Genomic DNA, 15424 nt, shown 5'->3' with positions numbered 1-15424 from the left:
CATTGAAAGAGTTCAAAGAGATATCTCCAGACTGAATTGTCATAGAAACATGGGGGTGGTCTCATTTGACTCGGGGCAGCAAACAGCCAATCATGAATCACCTAAACACTTCCAAGCCCCTCCCTAGCAACCATTGTCGAGCACCTTAGCAACCAAAATCCAAAGAGGGATATCTTCCATTCTGAATGTCACAGAGGCATGGGAGTTGGTTTATATCATTCATACTGACAAGAAGCCTTTGGAGTTTCATGATTGGCAGCTGACAAGCCACTCCCTAGCAACCAAACAGAGTACCCTAGCAACCAAAATCCAAAGAGGGTTATCTTCCATTCTGAATGTCGCAGAGGCATGGGAGTTGGTTTATATCATTCATACTGACAAGCAGCCTTTGGAGTTTCATGATTGGCAGCTGACAAGCCACTCCCTAGCAACCAAACAGAGTACCCTAGCAACCAAAATCCAAAGAGGGATATCTTCCATTCTGAATGTCACAGAGGCATGGGAGTTGGTTTATATCATTCATAGTGACAAGAAGCCTTTGGAATTTCATCATTGGCAGCTGCCAAGTAACTCCATAGCAACCAAAAAGAGTACCCTAGCAACCGTTTAGCAAAACGTATATCTCTGCATCAAAACATAGTATAGAGATGGGACTTGGCTCTTTTGACTAAATCATGGTAAACTATGGTAAATCATCCTAGAATCATAGTAAATCATACTAAAACATGGTAAATCATGGTATACTATAGTAAATCATAGTAAACTATGGTAAATCGTGGTAAATCATGGTAAACTATGGTAAATCATGCTAGAATCATAGTAAATCATACTTGAACATGGTAAATCATGGTATACTATAGTAAATCATGGTAAACTATGGTAAATCATGGTAAACTATGGTAAATCATGGTAAACTATGATAAATCATGCTAAAATCAGTAAATCATACTTGAACATGGTATATCATGGTATACTATAGTAAATCATGGTAAACTATGGTAAATCGTGGTAAATCATGGTAAACTATGGTAAATCATGCTAGAATCAGTAAATCATACTTCAACATGGTAAATCATGGTATACTATAGTAAATCATGGTAAACTATGGTAAATCATGGTAAACTATGGTAAATCATGGTAAACTATGATAAATCATGCTAGAATCAGTAAATCATACTTGAACATGGTATATCATGGTATACTATAGTAAATCATGGTAAACTATGGTAAATCGTGGTAAATCATGGTAAACTATGGTAAATCATGCTAGAATCAGTAAATCATACTTCAACATGGTAAATCATGGTATACTATAGTAAATCATGGTAAACTATGGTAAATCGTGGTAAATCATGGTAAACTATGGTAAATCATGGTACACTATGGTAAATCATGCTAGAATCATAGTAAATCATACTTGAACATGGTAAATCATGGTATACTATAGTAAATCATGGTAAACTATGGTAAATCATGGTAAACTATGGTAAATCATGGTAAACTATGATAAATCATGGTAAACTATGGTAAATCATGGTAAACTATGGTAAATCATGGTAAACTATGATAAATCATGCTAAAATCAGTAAATCATACTTGAACATGGTATATCATGGTATACTATAGTAAATCATGGTAAACTTTGGTAAATCGTGGTAAATCATGGTAAACTATGGTAAATCATGGTAAACTATGGTAAATCATGCTAGAATCAGTAAATCATACTTCAACATGGTAAATCATGGTATACTATAGTACATCATGGTAAACTATGGTAAATCATGGTAAACTATGGTAAATCATGGTAAACTATGATAAATCATGCTAGAATCAGTAAATCATACTTGAACATGGTATATCATGGTATACTATAGTAAATCATGGTAAACTATGGTAAATCGTGGTAAATCATGGTAAACTATGCTAAATCATGGTAAACTATGGTAAATCATGCTAGAATCAGTAAATCATACTTCAACATGGTAAATCATAGTATACTATAGTAAATCGTGGTAAATCGTGGTAAACTATGGTAAATCATGGTAAACTATGGTAAATCATGCTAGAATCAGTAAATCATACTTGAACATGGTAAATCATGGTATACTATAGTAAATCATGGTAAACTATAGTAAATCGTGGTAAATCATGGTAGAATCATAGTAAATCATACTTGAACATGGTAAATCATGGTATACTATAGTAAATCTGGTAAACTATGGTAAATTGTGGTAAATCATGGTAAACTATGGTAAATCATGGTAAACCATGCTAGCAACATGGTAAAACAAGCTAGCATCATGCTAGCTACATGCTAATCATGCTAACATGATGCTAGCATGATGCTAATAATGCTAGCATGATGCTAACAACATGCTAATAATGCTAGCATGATACTAGCTACATGCTAATCATGCTAGCTTCTTGCTACAAACATGCTAGCAAACATGCTAGCAAACATGCTATTCATGTTAGCATCTTGTTAAAAAATGCTAGCATCATGCTAACAACATGCTAATCATGCTAGCTACATTCACGTTAGCTACATTATCATATTAGCATCATGCTAGCAACATGCTAGCATTATGTTAGTCACATGCTTATAATGCTAGCATCATGATCATTTTGTTATAATCTTGCTAAAAACTAGCTAAACGCACTTTAGCAACCAAGTGGTGAGTTTTGCCACTGCAAGCACCACTTCACATTTTCTTCAGGAAATGTACATTCTAGTTATTATTATTATTCTTCTTACTAAAATTTTATACTCTAACTCCTCCTAGAGCTTTAACTCTACATACTCCAAACTCGGCTCAGACACTCAAACTGATCTGACCAGGTGTGCTCTATCTTTTCAGACTGATCGGACTTACGGTTTTCCTAAAAATGACGATCAAAACTCGGAAAAACTCCCATTGACTTGCATTGGGGAGTTCTAAAAAATTCAAATTTAGATTCAAACTCACCAACCGACGAAAATTCAAATCAAAATACCTTGAAGACTAAACCAAACTGCCGTTCTATATACTATATTAGCCAATGAGACTCATTTAAACTAATGAACTCTAAACTCATACACTTATAAACTAATTGACTTATAAACTCATGAATTCATAGACTTATGAACTCTTAAACTCATAAATTAATAAACTCTGAACTCTTTAACTCATTTAAACTTATAAACACTAAACTCATTAAAACTTAAACTCATTTAAAACTTATAAACTCTAAACTCAAAAACTCTTACACTTTTATAAACTCATCAATTTATACACTTATAAACTCTAAACTCATAAACTCTGAGTGTGTGTGTGTGTGTGTGTGTGTGTGAACACACACACACACACTCTAAACTCATTTAAACTTAAACTCTAAACTCATTTAAACTTAAACTCTAAACTCATTTAAACTTATAAACTCAAAAACTCGTAAACTACTTTAAACTTCAAACCACTTTAAACTTCTTAAGTTTAAAGCTTCCAGCTCCCAAGCAACTCCATAGCAACCAAACTTGAGTACCCTAGCAACCGTTTTGCAAGACCTATATCTCTGTATCAGAACATCGTATAAAGATGAGGTTTGGCTCTTTTGACTCATGCTAGCAAACAGCACTTCCAACATGCTACACATGCTAGCAGTGAATAGCTACATGCTAATAGCAATTAGCTAAGTGTTAAATCGTGCCAAGATCATGCTAAGAACTATAAAAACTCCATAGTAACCATCTGTGACAACTACCAACCACCTAGTAAAACCATAGCAACCACCCAGAACACCCTAGCAACCACCTAGCAACACCCTAGCAACCACCCAGAATACCCTAGCAACACCATAGCAACCACCAAAACACCCTAGCAACCACCTAGCAACATCATAGCAACCACCCAGAACACCCTAGCAACCGCCTAGCAACACCCTAGCAACCACCAAAACACCCTAGCAACCGCCTAGAAACAGCATAGCAACCACCCAGAACACCCTAGCAACCGCCTAGCAACACCATAGCAACCATCAAAACACCCTAGCAACCACCTAGCAACACCATAGCAACCACCCAGAACACCCTAGCAACCGCCTAGCAACCACCCAGAATACCCTAGCAACTGCCTAGCAACACCATAGCAACCACCCAGAACACCCTAGCAACCGCCTAGCAACCACCCAGAATACCTTAGCAACCGTCTAGCAACCACCCAAAACACCCTAGCAACCGCCTAGCAACCACCTAGCAACACCATAGCAACCACCCAGAACCGCCTAGCAACACCCTAGTAACCACCTAAAATACCCTAGCAACCGCTTAGCAACACCCTAGCAACCACCCAGAACACCCTAGCAACCGCCTAGCAACCACCCAAAACACCCTAGCAACCGCCTAGCAACAGCATAGCAACCACCCAGAATACCCTATCAACCGCCTAGCAACCACCCAGAACACCCTAGCAACCGCCTAGCAACCACCCAGAATACCCTAGCAACCGCCTAGCAACACCATAGCAACCACCCAGAACACCCTAGCAACCACCTAGCAACCACCCAGAATACCCTAGCAACCGCCTAGCAACACCATAACAACCACCCAAAACACCCTAGCAACCCACTAGAAAACCCCCAACAACTTTTTAACTGTAAACTACTTTAAACTTCAAACTAATTTAAACGTTAGACTAATTTAAACTTCAAACTAATTTAAACTTTAAAGTAATTTAAAATTTAAACTACTTTAAACTTGAAACTAATTTAAACTTGAAACTAATTTAAACTTTAAACTAAGTTAAACTTTAGACTAATTTAAACTTTAAACTAATTTAAGCTTTAAACTAATTTAGACTTTAAACTATTTTAAACTTATAACTAATTTAAACTTTAAACTAATTTAAACTTCAAACTACTTTAAACTCCAAACTACTTTAAACTTCTTCAAACTTTATGGTCCAAACTTTCTCAAGCCAACTTAAAGTTTGTCTCGACGAACTTTTTAATCTAGTTATTATTATTATTCTTCTTACTAAAATTTTATACTCTATCTCCTCCTAGAGCTTTAACTCTACATACTCCAAACTCGGCTCAGACACTCAGACTGATCTGACCAGGTGTGCTCTATCTTTTCAGACTGATCGGACTTACGGTTTTCCTAAAAATGACGATCAAAACTCGGAAAAACTCCCATTGACTTGCATTGGGGAGTTCTAAAAAATTCAAATCCAGATTCAAACTCACCAACCGACGAAAATTCAAATCAAAACACCTTGAAGACTAAACCAAACTGCCGTTCTATATACTATATTAGCCAATGAGACTCATTTAAACTAATGAACTCTAAACTCATACACTTATAAACTAATAAACTCATGAATTCATAGACTTATGAACTCTTAAACTCATAAATTAATAAACTCTGAACTCTTAAACTCATTTAAACTTATAAACTCTAAACTCATTTAAACTTATAAACTCTAAAATCATTTAAACCTTATAAACTCTAAACTCAAAAACTCTTACACTTATAAACTCATCAATTTATACACTTATAAACTCTAAACTCATAAACTCTGAGTGTGTGAGACAGTGAGCATGTCTGTGTGTGTGTGTCTATGTGAACACACACACACACACACACACACACACACACACGTGAACACACACACACACACACACACACACTAAACTCATTTAAACTTAACTCAAAACTCAAAAACTCACAAATTGTGTGTGTGAGACAGTGAGCATGTCTGTGTGTGTGTGTGTGTGTGAGAGAGAGAGAGAGAGAGAGTGTCTGTGTGAGAGCGAGTTAGTGTGTGTGTGTGTGCGCGCGCGTGTGTGTATGTGTGTGAGAGAGAGAGAGAGAGAGAGAGAGAGAGAGAGAGAGAGAGAGTGTGTGTGTGTGTGTGTGTGTGTGTGTGTGTGTGTGTGTGTGTGTGTGAGATAGTGAGCATGTCTGGTTGTGTGTGTGTGTGTGTGTGTGTGTGTGTCTGTGTCTGTGTGTGTGTGTGTGTGTGTGCATGTGTGAGTGTTTGTCCGTGAGTGAGTGAGTGTGTGTGTGTGTGTGTGTGTGTGTGTGTGTGTGTGTGTGCGCATGTGTGAGTGTATGTCCGTGAGTGAATGTATGTGCGTGAGTGTGTGTGTGTGTGTGTGTGTGTGAGAGAGAGTTAGCGAGGGTGTGTGTCTATGTGTGTGAGCGTGTCTGTGTATGTGTGAGAGCGAGTTAGTGTGTGTGTGTGTGTGCGCGCGTGTATGTGTGTGAGAGAGAGAGAGAGAGAGTGAGTGTGTGTGTGTGTGTGTGTGTGTGTGTGTGAGATAGTGAGCATGTCTGGTTGTGTGTGTGTGTGTGTGTCTGTGTCTGTCTGTGTGTGTGTGTGTGTGTGTGTGTGTGTGTGTGTGTGTGTGTGTGTGCATGTGTGAGTGTTTGTCCGTGAGTGAGTGAGTGAGTGTGTGTGTGTGTGTGTGTGTGTGTGTGTGTGTGTGTGTGTGTGTGCGCATGTGTGAGTGTATGTCCGTGAGTGAATGTATGTGCGTGAGTGTGTGTGTGTGTGTGTGTGTGTGTGTGAGAGAGAGAGTTAGCGAGGGTGTGTGTCTATGTGTGTGAGCGTGTCTGTGTATGTGTGAGAGCGAGTTAGTGTGTGTGTGTGTGTGTGTGTGTGTGTGTGTGTGTGTGTGTGTATGTGTGTGTGTGTGTGTGTGTGTGTGTGTGTGTGAGTTAGTGAGCATGTCTGTGGGTGCGTGTGTGGGTGGGTGTGTGCGTGTGTGAGTGTATGTCCGTGAGTGTGAGAGAGAGAGAGAGAGAGAGAGAGAGAGAGAGAAAGAGAGTGTGTGTGTGTGTGTGTGTGTGTGCGCATGTGTGAGTGTATGTCCGTGAGTGAATGTATGTGCGTGAGTGTGTGTGTGTGTGTGTGTGTGTGTGTGTGTGTGTCTGTGTGAGAGCGAGTTAGTGTGTGTGAGTGTGTGCACGTGTATGTGTGTGAGAGAGAGAGAGAGAGAGAGAGAGTGTGTGTGTGTGTGTGTGTGTGTGTGTGAGATAGTGAGCATGTCTGGTTATGTGTGTGTGTGTGTGTGTTTGTGTGTGTGAGTTAGTGTGTGTGTGTGTGTCTATGTGTGTGTGTGTGTGTGAGAGAGAGTGTGTGTGTGTGTGTCTGTGTGTGAGCGTGTCTGTGTATGTGTGAGAGCGAGTTAGTGTGTGTGTGTGTGTGTGTGTGTGTGTGTGTGTGTGGGTGGGTGAGAGAGAGTTAGCGAGGGTGTGTGCGTGTGTGAGAGAGTGTGTGTGTCTATGTGTGTGAGCGTGTCTGTGTATGTGTGAGAGCGAGTTAGTGTGTGTGTGTGTGTGTGTGTGTGTGAGAGACAGTGAGCATGTTTGTGTGTGTGTGTGAGTGTGTGTGTGTGTGTGAGAGAGAGAGAGTGTGTGTGTGTGTCTGTGTGTGTGTGTGTGTGAGAGCGAGTTAGTGTGTGTGTGCATGTGTGAGTGTATGTGGGTGAGTATGTGTGTGAGAGAGTGTGTGTGTGTGTGTGTAACCACCTAGCAACCACCCACAATACCCTAGCAACCACCTAGCAACACCCTAGCAACCACCCAGAACACCCTAGCAACCACCTAGCAACCATACAGAATACCCCAGCTACCACCTAGCAACCACCCAGAACACCTTAGCAACCCACTAGAAACACCCTAGCAACTTTTTAACTTTAAACTACTTCAAACTTTAAACTAATTTAAACTTCAAACTACTTTAAACTTTAAACTAAAAACTTCAAACTACTTTAAACTGTAAACTAAATTAAACTTCAAACTACTTTAAACTTTAAACTAAATTAAACTTCAAACTACTTTAAACTTTAAACTAAATTAAACTTTAAATTAAACATTGAACTAAATTAAACTTCAAACTACTTTAAACTTCAAACTACTTTAATCTTCAAACTACTTTAATCTTCAAACTACTTTAAACTGTAAACTAAATTAAACTTCAAACTACTTTAAACTTTAAACTAAATTAAACTTTAAATTAAACATTGAACTAAATTAAACTTCAAACTACTTTAAACTTCAAACTACTTTAATCTTCAAACTACTTTAAACTTTAAACTAAATTAAACTTTAAACTAAATTAAACGTTAAACTAAATTAAACTTCAAACTACTTTAATTTTCAAACTACTTTAAACTTTAAACTTTCCAGTCCAAACTTTCTCAAGCCAACTTAAAGTTTGTCTCGACGAACTTTTTAATCTAGTTATTATTATTCTTCTTACCAAAAAATTACACTCAATCTCCTCCTAGAGCTTTAACTCTACATACTCCAAACTCGGCTCAGACCTTCAAACTGATCTGACTCGAGTTGCTATATCTTTTCAGACTGATCGGACTTACGGTTTTCCTAAAAATGACGATCAAAACTCGGAAAAACTCCCATTGACTTACATTGGGGAGCAGAGTCCTGCAACGGGTCGGGTTACCCGCATAAAAGTGGCTAAAACGGGTGGATTGTGACATTCCTAAAATTCACGGGCGGGGATGCGGGCGGATAATGAACTCCTTGCGGGCGGGTAACGGATGAAAAATATGTGCAATATTTGTATGTCTAAATTACCATTACACATACGCAAATATGTGTTTTAGTCAGGCCGTCCTTAAAAATATTCTTGTTTGCAGTAACCCGACCGACCCTGTCAATTTAGGACCAACCCAATTATTTTTTTTCCCCCTTTTTAGTCCGACCGACTTGCCGGTAGTGAACTTGTGTTAAGACCTACCGATTTTTTTTTTACTCTTCAAACAACTAATACAAATGCAATAAAATGATATTAATTATATTTTAGTAAGTATTGTGTATATAAATTGCCCATATATAGGCCTACATACAAACATATATACATATGTCTTTCTTTTAAATAAAAACCGGTGGCGTCATCTATGATTATAAGGGCTGTAGGCTATATGCGAAATGAAACCGAAATCGCGACACTCAGGGCCACGAACCTACAATTAAAACTTTCACAGAGATCTCAAACAAACATTAAAAACACCAAATATTAAGAATTGGCATATCAAGCAAAATAATATTGATAAATGATCGAAAATCGTAGCCTATCTCCCCCTCCACAATGCTCACCGGCAATGCTCCGACATTAAATTTCTCTGTACTGTATGTGTTGTAGCCCTGTCATTAAAAACGATTTAGTTTCATATTCATGTTTAAATAAAATAATATATTTTTTTAAATTTCATGTTGATTATATGAAAAGTGAAAAGCATGAATAAGATAAGATGATCCCGAATATCGGGAGACAAATGCAGTGGGCAGACATGATTTTGAACATTTCATTAAGTTTATGTAGAAAACCTTTCTTTAAAGTGAATTTCGTTTCGTATTAATTGTATCTTAATTTTAATCAATGTTTCATCAACCAATTTATTGGATTCAATAAATAGGAGGTAAATAGGCTATAGCAGGCAATAATCACGACACGGTGGCGCGGGCGCGTGAACTTGAGGCTCGTCTCTTAAATAAACCGAAACTCAGCGTATAAGCTACTTGCCTCACAGACCTGAGAAATAGAAATCATGAAATGTCTACTTTTAAACAAAACAATAAAAAAAAAAAAAAAAAGAAAAAGAAAGCAGACTGCTCTCTGCTTATGCAATCCGTAATGTGATTTTCTCTCTGGCGCGCTCACTACTGCGAAGATCGCGAGTCAGTCAGCATCGTCAACTTCAACTTTGACACAGAAAACACTTGTTTATTAATAAACAATTGAAATGTATCCTTGATATATTTGACATATTAATAATCATTACTTTTCCCAGTTCTTTGTGACAGCTTTTAGGTGCGTTATTGGCAGCGCACCCTATGAACGCGTCCCCACCGCTCAATAGATTTTAGCTTGTGTGTGATTTATCGCGGGCACGGGTCGGGTAGCGGGCCGAATATTAACGGGTCTGGGCGGGTGCGAATTTAATTTTGATATTATCACGGGTGACGGGTCGGATCTGGTGCTGAACTTTGCGGGTACGGGCGGGGGCGGGTCTCCAAAAATGGACCCGTGCAGGACTCTGTTGGGGAGTTCTAAAAACATTTGAATCCAAACTGCCGTTTTCACACACACAGACTCCAAAGGGCCTGACACCCCTGCATCTCTCCCTCTCTCTCTCCCTCAGAGGATTTATATTATCAAGCAACCAATAAGTAATGGCCTAAAATGTTCATAGCCACACCCTAGCAACCGGATATTAACTCCATATAAACCATCTTTGACAACTACCAACCGCCTAGCAACACCATAGCAACCACCCAGAATACCCTAGCAACCGCCTAGCAACACCATAGCAACCACTCAGAACACCCTAGCAACTGCCTAACAACCACCCAGAACACCCTAGCAACCACCCAAAATACCTTAGAACACCCTAGCAACACCATAGCAACCACTCAGAACACCCTATCAACCACCCAAAATACCTTAGAACACCATAGCAACCACCCAGAACACCCTAGCAACCACCCAAAATACCCTAGCAACCGCCTAGCAACCACCCAAAATACCCTAGCAACCATCCAAAATATCCTAGCAACCGCCTAGCAACCACCCAGAACACCCTAGTAACCACCCAGAACACCCTAGCAACCACCTAGCAACCACCCAGAACACCCTAGCAACCACCCAAAATACCCTAGCAACCGCCTAGCAACCACCCAGAACACCCTAGCAACCGCCTAGCAACCACCCAGAATACCCTAGCAACCACCTAGCAACACCATAGCAACCACCCAGAACAGCCTAGCAACCGCCTAGCAACCACCCAAAACACCCTAGCAACCGCCTAGCAACAGCATAGCAACCACCCAGAATACCCTAGCAACCGCCTAGCAACACCATAGCAACCACCCAGAACACCCTAGCAACAGCATAGCAACCACCCAGAATACCCTAGCAACCGCCTAGCAACACCACAGCAACCACCCAGAACACCCTAGCAACCGCCTAGCAACACCATAGCAACCACCCAGAACAGCCTAGCAACCGCCTAGCAACCACCCAGAACACCCTAGCAACCGCCTAGCAACCACCCAGAACACCCTAGCAACCGCCTAGCAACCACCCACAATACCTTAGCAACCGCCTAGCAACACCCTAGCAACCACCCAAAATACCCTAGCAACCACTTAGCAACACCCTAGCAACCACCCAGAACACCCTAGAAACCACCTAGCAACCACCCAAAATACCTTAACAACTGCCTAGCAACACCATAGCAACCACCCAAAATACCTTAGCAACCGCCTAGCAACACAATAGCAACCACCCAGAACACCCTAGCAACCACCCAGAACACCTTAGCAACCCACTAGAAAACCCCCAACAACTTTTTAACTTTAAACTACCTAATTTAAACTTTAAACTACTTTAAACTTCAAACTAATTTAAACTTTAAGCTAATTTAAACTTCAAACTAATTTAAACTTTAAACTACTTTAAACTTTAAACTACTTTAAACTTCAAACTAATTTAAACTTTAAACTACTTTAAACTTTAAACTAATTTAAACTCTAAACTATTTTAAACTTCTTTAAACTTTCTGGTCCGGCTTTCTCAAGCCAACTTAAAGTTTGTCTCGACGAACTTTTTAATCTAGTTTCCTGTTATCACTGTAAAGCAGGGATAGGCAGCTCCAGTCCTGGAGGGCCACTGTCCTGCAGAGTTTAGCTCCAACCCTAATTAAACACACCTGAACAAGGCAATCAATCTTTTCAGGATTACTAGATAGATACAGGCAGGTGAGTTTTTATCAGGGCTGAAGCTAAACTCTGCAGGACAGTGGCCCTCCAGGCCCGGAGTTGCCTATCCCTGCTGTAAAGCTTTGTAAAAATCTGTATTGTAAAAAGCGCTATATAAATGAAGGTGACTTGGCTTGACATGACCTATGAAATCTCTAGAATCAGCCGGGCGGCGGGGTTTGGACTTAGTGGTTTCGGGAGAAAAAACTAAGGAACAAACAACTTTATTGAACAATAGCTTTATTCAGCTCACAGCCGTCCAGCCTCACATGATCAATGTCTCTGTCTCTTGTGTGTTTCTACTTTCACAAGCATCACGTCACATTGCTTTAGGCTTTCTTTACTTTATAAACTCTAAGAAACGGGTGAGGATCTGATGTTTGTACAACTTAATCTAAAATTTACATTCTATATTTAAATAAAAACTGTTCTCAACTGACAATATCAGTTTTATATCTTTAAAATGAACAGGGATTTTGGTGAGATTTGGTGAGACCATTTAAAACCTACATCTAATGAATTCAGAGTGATTATACAGAAATGCATGTGTTTAATAGCTAATTTAAACTGCTTCAAACCACACTGCTTCAACAAATGTTTATCATACTAGCTCTAATGTATTACTATTTAAAATGACTGCTAATGTAAACAGCATTATTAGAAATATACATGTACACATAAGTGATATTGAATGATTATTGTTGGTTTAGTACGATTGCAAATTATAATTTTATTTTATTTACAGGTGAAATGGATTGAGAAGATCTTGGTCAGAGCTGAGATGAAGCAAGAATAAAGAAGTCTTTATTATAAGGCTACAATCATGATGTTATTGGAATTAAACTCATTCATATTGAAGCAATTAAAATATTGCTAATCATAACTGTCATTGTCATTGTGATATTGAACGTTAAATTGTTGTGAGCTACACGATTTCTTACTGTCCTTACTGTCATTTTCAACCTCAACCTGCATAACCTCAACCTCATACAACCTCTTTCTAGAGACCTTGGCATTAGTGTATATTATTAGTATGTGATTACCGTATTTTTACAAACTTACATTTAGATGTTGTATCGCTGATTCAGTTAATAACAAATAATCTTGTTTATTTGTTTAAAGCAGAATAAGGTTCTTCCTCTTCACCAGTTTTTCTTTTCATCAGATAACTCTGTCATAGCAACAACTTAATCACTTACATTCTATGAATCTATTGCACTTTATTTCTTCATCCACTCATGGTTTTCATTTAGTTCTGTTAGTTACTTGTCTATCTTTTTCTTAATAAAATTCATTTTATTGCACCTGTGTCTTCCTTCTACAAGTTATCCACTATCTCATAAATCCTTTAGATTGGTCAGCTGACAAACTCCCTCCAGTTTACTTAATGTTCATTTATTCTGCAATCCTTCTTGATTGTTCTTACTTGTAAGTTAAGTTAATGCAATTCCTGAGGTAAGTTATAACTGTTCATTGTGTTCATTTTTTTTAACATATTTTATGAAAGCTATTGTTTCAGATGAGATGGATAATATTTGAGAATAAACTGAATTGACAGTAAATACGAGAGCTGTTCATTGTTTATTAAAAAGTATTAACAATAAACTGTTATAAATTTAAATTTTTGAATATAAAGTTTTAATTTATCTATCACTGTCATTAACCGATTCAGTTGAGGTTAGTGACTTTCTATACTTGTTAAGACAGACTTTTATCAGCATGTTGAGGTGTTGTGATGGTTTTGCGGATCTTTTGGTTTGAATTTTGTATTTCTGTTCAGGTTTGTGCTTTTGCATCCACGTCTTTGTTCTCCTTCCATGTTTGAAATCATTTATGTTCTGTTTAAATTATAGTTTTATTTCTATAAGTAGCATATAGGATCTTTACCTTATTGGGGAAAAGAGAGCCCAGAAAGCAAATAAACTGAGAAGTCGTAAAATCTTATTGTTTCCTGACTGCGTTTCCATTAACTGTTTTACACAAAATGTTAAAATGGCATTAGGCTACATATATTTTGTGAAAGATTCATTGCTACAGAAACTATATTTATTTACTTTTATCTACAATTGTACTTTTTTATTATTATTATTTACCAGTACTTGGTTTAAGCGTTAAATCCAATTTCTGGTAAATAACAATAAGAGTTAAGCATTAAATCCAATTTCCCCCTCTGATTACCAAGAATTAAATGAAAAATAGGCAAGGCAATATTTATATACCACATTTCATACAATATGGTTATTCAAATTGCTTTATGAAAGTGAATGAAATTAAATAAAAAATAAAATAGGAAATAGAAATAATTACAAATTTATATAAAATATATTTAAAGAATAAAGAAATTAATTTATACAGTGCAATAGGATGCAGTAAAATACTACAAAAAACGGTTTGTAGAAACGAAGCTGAAAGAGTTCAACTCAGTGCCGAAAATAAGAGAAAAGAAATGTTGAAATACTATTCATGTTGCTGAAGACTTAAGGCTAATAATAAATATGAACAGTGGACTTACTGTAATGAACTGATATGATGTGTCTCTAGACGGCGCCGTTTCCATGTCTACCAGAGACTCTTTATTACTTTTTCTTTTTTCAACCTAAAGAATTTAAACGGAGGATGTCAAAACGCCCAGTCAACCATGTTAATCGAGAAAAGAAGTATTGCAGACGTGAAGTAGCCTATAGTTAATAATAATAATAATAGTATATTTTATTTGTAAAGCACTTTTCATAGTTAAAAACAATCCCAAAGTGCTACACATAAACAAAATTAAAAACCGGAAAGAACACTTAAAAAAATTAGCAAAAAGTAAAAAATGCTTGTTTAAAAAGAAAGATTTTTAGTCCTTTCTTAAAAGAGTCTATGGCTTGAGGAGCCCTTAGGTTTTCTGGAAGGGAATTCCAAAGACGCGGCGCGGCTGAGCAGAAGGCTCGATCCCCCATAGTGCGGAGCTTAGTTCTGGATGGTTGAAGAAGGGCTTTGTTTCCAGAGCGGAGGTTGCGTGAAGAGTTTTGTGTTGTGAGTAGTTCCTTTAAGTAGGGGGGTGCGTTTCCGTGGATGCATTGATGGGTAAGTAAGATGATTTTATAGTTAATCCTGTATGAGACAGGGAGCCAGTGAAGTGAGTGAAGGATGGGTGTGATATGGTCATACTCATATTTTCTTATCCTCATAGGATCCTGGCAGCACTGTTCTGAATGTATTGTAGTTTTTGAAGACTTTTGCCAGGAATCCCAAAAAGGAGAGCGTTGCTGTAGTCCAGCCTGGAGGATACAAAAGCATGGACAAGTTTTTCAGCATCTGACAGACCAAGTGTGGGACGGAGTTTAGCAATGTTCCTGAGATGATAGAAGGAGGTCTTACACAGATGTTGTATGTGGGCGTCAAATGTGAGTTGAGCATCAAATCTTACTCCCAGGTTGGTGACTGTCGATTATAGTGGAATGTTTTGACCAGAGAAGGTGATGTGCGTTATAGGTGATGACTGGACCTGGTGTGGTGTACCAACTAAAATAGCTTCTGTTTTGGAGCTATTTAGCTGTAGGAAGTTTGCCTTCATCCATGCCTCAATCTCCTCAAGGCAGGAACTCAGCGATGACAGAGTGGCTGTAGATGAAGTGAGGTTGGTTTTTATATATAGCTGAGTGTCATCGGCAT

General features: G+C 38.1%; 1 protein-coding gene across 1 annotated transcript in view; it reads left to right on the top strand.

The window, feature by feature from the left end:
- Positions 1-13071, top strand: part of LOC311085886 (uncharacterized protein) — a 152223-nt gene extending 139152 nt beyond the window's left edge. The window contains exon 37 of the mRNA XM_084118506.1: positions 12513-13071. Coding sequence (XP_083974632.1) covers positions 12513-12516 — 4 coding nt within the window. The 3' untranslated portion in view covers positions 12517-13071. The remainder of the gene's footprint in view (positions 1-12512) is intronic.
- The last annotated feature ends 2353 nt before the right edge of the window (positions 13072-15424 follow it).

The sequence above is a fragment of the Abramis brama genome (genome assembly GCF_963993115.1).
Source record: "Abramis brama genome assembly, chromosome: 6".
Classification (NCBI taxonomy): domain Eukaryota; kingdom Metazoa; phylum Chordata; class Actinopteri; order Cypriniformes; family Leuciscidae; genus Abramis; species Abramis brama.
This window is presented reverse-complemented; position numbering and strand designations above follow the sequence as displayed.